The sequence below is a fragment of the Centruroides sculpturatus genome, unplaced genomic scaffold (assembly GCF_000671375.1).
Source record: "Centruroides sculpturatus isolate CEXI.00-Female unplaced genomic scaffold, Cexi_2.0 scaffold212, whole genome shotgun sequence".
Lineage (NCBI taxonomy): Eukaryota > Metazoa > Arthropoda > Arachnida > Scorpiones > Buthidae > Centruroides > Centruroides sculpturatus.
This window is the reverse complement of record NW_019384356.1, coordinates 699,638-709,309: the sequence shown is the minus strand read 5'-3', so window position 1 is coordinate 709,309 and position 9,672 is coordinate 699,638. Positions and strand designations below refer to the sequence as shown.

The 9,672-nt window shown below is 32.4% G+C and overlaps 1 protein-coding gene across 1 annotated transcript in view; it reads right to left on the bottom strand.

The window, feature by feature from the left end:
* The window catches only part of LOC111639771 (slit homolog 2 protein-like), a 136,323-nt gene extending 128,392 nt beyond the window's left edge, over window positions 1–7,931 (bottom strand). The window contains exon 1 of the mRNA XM_023385712.1: window positions 7,448–7,931. Coding sequence (XP_023241480.1) covers window positions 7,448–7,647 — 200 coding nt within the window. The 5' untranslated portion in view covers window positions 7,648–7,931. The remainder of the gene's footprint in view (window positions 1–7,447) is intronic.
* Between the last annotated feature and the right edge of the window lie 1,741 nt (window positions 7,932–9,672).

Below are 9,672 nucleotides of genomic sequence, written 5' to 3'. Positions count from 1 at the left end.
GTCGCGCGCGTCAATGTAAACAAAATCGATTTCATTTAATTATAATTGACTTTATAAATATAAAAATTATTCTAATATAATATTAATTAAATTGTTTTTAAATTATACTTATAAGTCCTGAATATTAATATTTTTAAATATTGTAAATTAATTAATTATGTATTTATTTATTTATTCTCGAAAAATCCTGGATAATAATTCAAGATTTTAAGAAAAATTACAATTATTATTAATTTATTAAAATATATTAATTAAAATCTTACAATTTTAATCAAATTTCCAGCCATTTTTAAGCGATTCTTTCGAATTTTCGACAGTTTGAAACGTGTTTAACTTTCTAATTAATGCTGTTAAATATCTTAATAAATTTTTAATTATTCTAATAATTTAAAATGTTAAAATTTTATATTATAAATCGCTCGAATATGCAAATTACTTGGTATTTTCTTGTTGTTTAGATGCTTCCAAGATGAACTTTAACCCCAAATCTTACGAGAAATGACAGCATCTATACAAAGCGAGTTTTGCTAATTACATCATTAAAAAAAACCCGAAAAATCCTAAAAATTGCCTTAAGTAACCTTAAATAGTCTTGATTAAAATTAACATATAAAATATTCCAAAATTATAATCCAAATGTGTCAGGAATTTAGGTGAAGTTGCATGTCGCGCGCGATGCTCGCGTAGCGGCGCATTCCGGCTCCATAAAATTAATCACTAATATTCCTTATTTCCATTAAAGTTTAATTAACTTAAACATTAAAAAATATTTAATATAAACGTGAGAAAGTTTATATAATTAATAACTCTACTCAGGGATGTGTAGGTTTTAGAGTAACACGACAATAGTACGCGTTACTACAATCGCGTCGCTTGTCTCCTCGCTAGCGACGCGATTTTAAACGAAAATAACCTGTAAATACGAATAAAATATTATAAAAAAAACATTTATATTTAATAATAACACTTTTTTAAAGCAATTAAAGCGTAAAATCTCCTAAAAAAATAGCTCAAAAGTACAGAAAAGTATCTCGCGTATCGCTTAAAATTCTGAGTTTAAAGGTGAATTTGAAGTGTTTACGTTAATGATAATTAAACACTTAAACCTGTAAATGACGGACACTGAGTAGAACTTTAAATATACACGGCCGTTGTTCAGAGGTGGCTGTTTAGAAGGGCAACAATTCTATTTAAAAATAAAGTTCTTTAAAAAAAAAAATATATGGCCGCTGTTTACAGGTGTCCACCGTTCAGAGGTGTCCGTTATTAAAAGTTGATGATTAATTAACACTCTCAAGATACTAAATAACATCAAAAATAAGATTTATCATGGAAGTAAGACGAGCTGCAAAATCATTAATTGAGTATTTAATTTAATTTAAGTATTAAATTTAATTACTTAATCAATTATTATTTTCTATAATTTGTATAATTTAAGTAACGTTTTAGAGGGGAGGGAAATATATGGTTAATTGGTTAATTAGAGAAGAAAGATATGGCATTAATTGCAAGGAAATATCACGATAAGCCAGTGGCCATCTTACCCTCAACGTAAGTAAATATGGCCATTTAAGAAATGCCAGGATTTCTACCCCATTATAGTGTGGATGAGATGACCATGGTACCTCAAACAATAAGAATTGTACACATTACATATACATACTTCATGTAAATACATAAAAGTGAACTCTGAAAGGAACAGTCAAAAAGAATTCACTATACGAAACACCAAGAGTCTAATAGAGTAATACTGTTTTGTTCTCGTATACTACGCCTGTATTTTATATAATATATATTATATATTATACTGTAATTTACATGTAAACAGTAGATAAACATTAATTTACATACGTTTGAATCTCTTTTAATTATCAAGGATTTTAGGTGTTGTTAAAGATCTGATACCCCGCTGTTTAGTTATATGTACTCGAATCCATTTATTTCGCCTATTTCTAAAATAGGTTTTCTTTCCCTCTTCTTAAGAGCAGTAGTGTACTAAGAGGTGTGGAACTTTTTTTACTGTCTTATTAAATCAGTACCTGACTTGTAAAAAGCAAAGTTACACCTTAACCTCCACGTCCTTGGATATATGGTAGTTGGAACCTCCCGTTTCACACGTTACTTTCTCCGGTTTTTTTCTTAAATTCCCTCCCTTTTATAGAGAATTTCATTTACTTTCTCTCCAAAAATAACACTTTCGAATAGACTTTATGACTTGTACAGATTTTTGATGGTAAAGTTTTTACTTGCGCGGGCGCGTCGCTTCGCGTTTACAGGCGACGCGACGCGCCCGCTCGTTCTATATACTCTACCTTAACGTCTTTTTGCTCCTTGTAACTGTGTGTTTTCTCAACTTCTACCTAATTTACTTTCACGAGTTTTCGCTCCTTATATCTACCTATATCTAAAAGTATAAAGTTCTGTAAGCGGAGCGCGAAGCGACGCGTTCGCTCGTCTACGATAACTGGGTCATATCAAACTTTCTATAAAGTGAATTTAATCGATTAATAAGATTTTAATAGCTAATTTTTCAATTCATAAGTGTTTTAGTTCGATTTTTAAATACACTAAAACATATTTATTACAAAAATTATTCCATTTAAACTAAAATATTTCGCGTACGCTCGAATGCGACGGGCGCCTGATCAGTTAATCAATATAATTTCAAAAGCAACCTTATCAATTACTATAATTCTGAATAATTACACTAAAAACAAATACAGAAAAAAATTATTTAAACAACAAAGAAAAACTAAATGGGAAAGTAATAAATGAAACAATTAAACAATTAAATCTCGACGCGATGCGATGCGACGACACGCGAGGTCACGCGAAACACTTAAAACGTCCCTTCATCCTCGTTAATTAAATAAAAGTATCGGCAAAGTATCGATTTTATTATATAAAAAACTTAATATATTTTAAAAAATTCCATAAATAATCGATAAATTTTTAAAACTTTACGAGTAATATCTCATTTATGGGCGAGATCAAATTTCCTCTCATCTAGTCCTTTGTGTCAACATAACTTCGACCCCCCTCCGAAAGAGGAAAAGCTCGTATTGTCAGCGTGTAACAGTTACTCCGGGAGGGGGGACAGGGGTAGAGAAACAAGTCACCCCGTTCACCCTCTGGCATTATACTGTATTTAAACAACCGGTAGCAGATAAAGAGACACACCGTAAATTAATCTTTATGTACAGAAGTGCAGATACCCCCGAGCAATAGTTGGCACCGCTTTCTGCTCCTCTGTTACAAGGAAATTACAGTTGTATCCCGTAAGAGATATTTTAATATTGTTTTCTAACTAGAAATTGAATAAGATCGACATTATTCTCTTTTTCTCATCCTCTCTCTCTCTTTCTCCCTTCCCCCTTTTCCTCTCTTCTCTTCTCTTGATTAAAATCTTGACAATGAGAAAAGTTCACTCTGTAAATTACAAAATGGGATTTCGTCAAAAGGGGTGAAGGTCTCTGGTGAGGTGAAGGGGGATTAAACGCGACTCGCGATTAATGAATGAAAGATTTCGATAGGTAAAACGTCTCTTAAGCCAAGGTGTGAGGCGTGTTGAAGTGAAGAATTACGTGTTTGGAGGATGGAGAAGATGAAGAAGTACATTTTGGGAGGATAGAGAGGTGAAGAACTACATTTTGGGAGGATAGAGAGGAGGAGAACTACATTTGGGGAGGATAGAAGGTGAAGAACTACATTTTGGGAGGATAAAGAGGAGGAGAACTACATTTGGGGAGGATGGAGAAGATGAAGAACTACATTTTGGGAGGATAGAGAGGAGGAGAACTACATTTGAGGAGGATAGAAGGTGAAGAACTACATTTTGGGAGGATAGAGAGGAGGAGAACTACATTTGGGGAGGATGGAGAAGATGAAGAACAACGTGTTTGGTAGGATGGATAGGAGGGAAAACTACATTTGGTGAAGATGGAAAAGATGAAGAAATACTTTTGGGGGGATGGAGAGGAGGAAGCACTATATTATGAGAGAATGAAGGGGAAAAACTATATTTTAGGAAAATGGAGAAATTACAACATGTTTAAGAGAATGGAGTGAAGAGAAAACTGCATTTTGGGAGGATGGAGATGAGAGAGAACGTGGAAAAATTAAAGTATGTCTTTTAAATTGTTATGAAATAAGAATTTCTTGAGAGTAGGATCTATCAAGTGTTACATTTATATGAAGACAGCTAAAGAATTTAATCTTATATATAAAAAGAAAATGGATACTTGTACCTTTTCGCGTATTTTTAAGTAAATAAAATTAAAATTTTAAAATTTTTCGCGTGGAAATTTAATGAAATTTCTCGAAAATTAATCCGAAAAAAACGTAAACATTTCCGAAAAACTAGTAAAGAAGCGGAAGAAAATTTTAGTTTATATCACTGAAATATTCAGGTTTATTATTTAATGTTCTGATTTTTATTCAGTAAAAATTCCTGAAATATTTACACTCTTCTTCATAAAAAAAAAGAAAAAATTTAGGAAGACAATCAACAGAAAATCATCAAATGCAACGTAACAAATGATCATAATTAGCGTGAATGTAACCATAGAAAAATAAGAAAAAAATTTATAAAAAAAAAATACTTCCCTCTGCTTAAGATTTTTATAAATAAACAAATTAAGAGAATAAAATCAAAGTTTTCAAGGCGTTAATGATGCTTTCATCACCGTACAGGAGCGAATTCTTTTCTTTTTTTTTTATCCTCGCTTTAATATAAAAATTAAACTTATTAAACAAACAAAACACATAAAATTATCTTCATTAATACATAAATTTGATAATTTTGATAGTAATTTTTCACTATTTTTACACTCAATCTCAATTGGAAAGCAGTTGGCACCCCCCACTTTACTTTAATTATCAACACTTCTGAATGGGTTGTTGCGCTTTTATTCATGTCACTAACGCTTGGGTGTGATAATGTCACGCAATTACATCACACCCCCGTGTGCGTGAAGGTGTGTAGCACAATTGTCGACTTAATTTTAACTAAAATATTATTAAAAAAAATACCTATATTTACACAGGTAAGTGTGTGACATTTTAACCTTTGTAAAAAGGTAATTTTCATATATAATTTCTTGGCAGTTAATTTATGTATTTATATTTACACGTAAAAAGGAAACAGGAGAAGCTTTTAATCGAAACAATTAAATATTCTATATTTATCCATGTGTTATGTTTAAAAAGTGGGTCAAATAAGATGTGAGATGAGTGCTTTTGAAGTATTATATGGAGCCGGTTTACTTAATGATTCATCCAAATTAATTTAGGGTCTTAGAAGGTTATCTTTTAATAAAACTTTATATTTTTATGCCATATAAAGTGAAGTCTTTACAGTAGAGACTTTACTATAGGCAGTAGTTCTCAATCAGTGGTACATATACCTCAAGAAGGATCGATTAATGCTGCAAGTCTATACATAGAAGGCTAAGGTGGTTGAGAACCACTGCTTTATAGACTCTATAAAGTAAGAAGTACGTATAATAAAGGCATTCTTGATAAATTTTATGTATAAACTGTGAAAATTCTTACTTTATATCATGGTTAATACATCGCTTCTAAACCTAGAATGGTCAAAAAAATTCTTTCAATTGTGAGGTGAATATACAAGAACTAAATTCCTATTAAAAATCTACATAATTTTTCTTAACATTATGTCAATTTAATAAAATCATTTAATCTTATTTAAAGAAGTGATCCGCACTGTAAACATCCCCCATTGAAAACGTAGAGTTTTAATGAAGTTCTCTCTCTACCCCCTCTTTACAAAGGTCCAGGAAACACAAAGTATAGGAGCAAACGTGGAAACACGCGTAATTTCCGTTGCATATAAAACTGGATAGTGAAGCACCCCCTAATCCTCTTCTCTTCTCCCATATCGTGGGAAATTAATTACACGCTCCGTGTTACTTTATAACCATGGCATGTACTCATCCAGTTCAAGTTGTGGTTGGTTGGTGCCACGACTTTTATCATTTTCTAGATGCCGACAATTTGTAGCAACAGATAAAAGTGTGGCAGCAACCATCAATAATTCGACTTTTCCGTTTATGTAGCTTTAAGCTTTCATTGGGCGGAGTTGCCTTTCTTTTTTCTATAACGCTTGACGTAACGTCTTTAAACTCCTATCTTATCTCGTTCGGTTCGTTATACAAACTTTCTTACCTAACTTCTCCGCCCAATTTTATCTTTAATACTACGAAAAAAACCTACGAATTTTAACGTAACTTTATGATTTAACTTTGTTTTTTTCTTTACGTTTATTAAAGCTTCCCCTCCTATTGATTCATTAAGAAGAGGAGGAGAATTCTGTCATGACATAAAGCATTATATTTTAATTCTAAGTATTTATACGTGTATATAAATACTAAGAATTAATTTTACTGTCGTCAAATTTACTATACAGGAAGACATTGCTACTGTGTACAACGTCTTTGATTAATTATTCTTGATACAAGTTAAGCTTCTGTTACTAAATTTCCTTCATACAATGGGGGTTTTTTTATGTGTACAATGTACTTATATACAGAAATATGTTAATTAATTACTAGATATGAGTTAAATGTTAAATTTTAACGCATTTTTATCATCTATTACGCCCATTTTTCCATACATTTTACTCATTTCCTCACCGGATCCGCACGTTACGCATCACGGATTTTTAGCTTTTTTTTTCAAATTATTTTAAAATTTAGGTATTAAAATTAGTAAACCCATAGTTTACACCATCCTTTAAGAATTAACAGCCAGAAATTGAGATATTAAAGAGCGGAAGAGAGGGAAAAAAAATGCGGGGAGGGGGGAGTTAAAAGTTTCGAATTACCCGGCGCCATTCATCATTTATCCTTCTAATTACAAACAACACCTGATCTAAAGCTCGTCTAAGCGTCGAGCGGGGTAATTCTCTAAAGGAAAACCAAGCAACAAGTCACGTGATACGGCCCGGTGGTTCTTTCCCAGTGATTGTATGTAAATCATGCAACAGCTTGACAGTAACAGGAAGTAGGGAGAGAAGAGTAACGAATCGGGAGAAGCTGTTACGAAATTTGCCACAATGACTCGAATTTGTTACGGTTAGCAAGTTATAACCAATAATGAGTTTAAGAGCAGTTTTCTTGTAGATTCAGGACATTGCAATGGGCTAAAAATGGCGGTATCATACACCGGAGTGCCCATTGTTATTGTTTTATCGAATTTAACAAATAATGAGTTTAAGAGAAGTTTTCTTGTATGCATAACCATTGTAATGGCTGCTAAATGACACACCGGAGTGCCAATTTTTATTGTTTATCAATTAAATTAGATACCGAGCCCCATTCGAAGGGGTTAATTACTTTATTTACCCCCTTAAACAGTTAAAAAAAAAGGGTGTAATCTCGTATAGGAGAGAGAGAGGATAGTTTAAAAAATAACGATTGTTACTTACAATCTCTTAGCTTCGGGAGGGAGATTCCTTGGCACAAATTGCAACCCTCTGTTGCTGCATTCCAAAATCAATCCAACACACTCACACTCAGCGGGACAGTGCGACAGACGTGACGCTCGACCTTTCGATAGGCAAAGGAAAAGTGCCACAGCTGCAACCACGTGCAACAGCGTCAATGGGTAGAAGAGGCGACGCACCATAATCAAAAGTCCACAAGGGAACAGGTCGACATAGAAAGCCGTCAGGAGGACTAAAACACGACTTACAACCGAGTGCACCCGGTTCGTCCTCCGTTCAACCTTCGGCACAGTTGTGACCTCCTCTTCTCCAGCCAGCTGGACCCTACTGATGAATCGTACTTACGATGGGTGGAATTCGGGGAGGGAGGAGGGAATGGTCAAGCTGTTTAACAAGTACGACGATCACGTGCAGCCTGCGATCTCTCTCATCCCTCACTGGTAACAAGCGACTCGCTCCCCACGTATACACTATGACTCTGTATTGCTCGTGAACGGTTCCGAGCCGGGTAGGCACTCCATCTGGTTGGTGCTACTTTTCGCAGAGGGAGAGAAGCTCTCAGCTGCTTCCACTTACGAACGGGTGGTCCACTATTAACTGCTAACTACGCTACTCTCTTTCCTTACTTTTACGTCTTATAAATAAGACCAGAATGCGTGCAATTCGTTAAATCGGGTGAGACGAACTTTAAATTGAAAAAAATACGTAAAATCGAGGTAAAGTTTTTACAATAATCGTCATAAAACCACGTAGATTTGGACGTAAACAAACCACGACTCTCGTCTTGTTTTAATAGCTTTACAGAAGAGTTAAACTGTGTTAACTCGATATAGCGAATTCTCGATATAACGAACTGTTTTTTTAATCCTTTTTATTCTTTATATTTAAAGTAAAGTGTTGATTTTTAGCACGGTCTTTCGAGAGTTCACTATATCGAGAGACCATTGTTAGTGATTTGATATAGTAAGCACCCCTTACAGTGAACGATTTTGCTTCTGGCTCTTAGTTTCTTATATAAATTGTTACAGTAAACGATTTAGCTTGAGTTTTCTTAAAAATTCACTATATCGAGAGGCTCTTTTTATAGTAAACACCCGATATAGCGAGCAATTCTGCTGATTGTTTTTAATGTATATATTTAAATCTTAATATAGTGAATGATTTAGCTCAGTTTTTTCTTGAGGATTCGTTATATCGAGAGTGTTCTCTATATGTATATAGGCTATATATAGCCTATATATATATTATAATATTTATAAATCAAAACTTTTCTTGAAATCTTTAAATAAATTCGAATTTTCTCGTTAGAAAATGCACTTTTAAATCTTTTACTCCGAGTTAAAACAGCAATTTATTTATTTATTTTAATTCTTACATTAGAAAATATTTTATAATACATAAGTAAAAGGATAGAATTTATAAAATTTTAAGTATTTTCATTCAAAATTCTCTAAGTAATTTATTCTTAACTCTCCTAAACCAGTCCATTTTAAATGTTTTAAAATGTTTACAACTTGGCGCATGTTTGCTTTTGTATTTTAAGCTAAATTTTATAAATTTTTTATTAAAAAAACTTTAAAATTATAATTAAAATTTAGATTTTAATAAAGTTTTATTAATTTTAATTCAATTATAATTAATAAAATCCCTTAGAAAGCTCGATAAATGAGGAGATCTTTGATGGGGGGTATTCTATGTAATTCCACGTTTTCTTCGTATTTTAAGCTAAATTTTATAATATTTTATTGAAAAAACATTCAAATTAAAACGTATATTTATATTTTATTTAACTTTAAATAATTTTAAATCAATTATAATTAATAAAATCCCTCAGAAAGCTTAATAAACGAGAGGATCTTTGATAAGGGTGTTTTACACGATTCCGTTCAGTTTGAAGGGTTAAATTGCAATTAAAATAAATTTAAATTGGTAAAATTGTTAATTTTAACACTAAAAATTCATTAAAATTGTATTTTATTCTCATATTTATCAATTTATCAGCCTAGAAATTATATAAAACTCTATGCAAAGTTAATGAAGTATGAAGGAGAATGGCGAATCTAAAACTGGTTCCTGATGCTCTTCTTAAACTAGAACATTAGAAACTGGTTAACCGGGTGCAATTTTAATGAATATTAAAGTGGGTCACGCGATATTACGTTCATAGTATCGCTTTGTTTTCGATTTAATACCTTCTCTATCTCCAG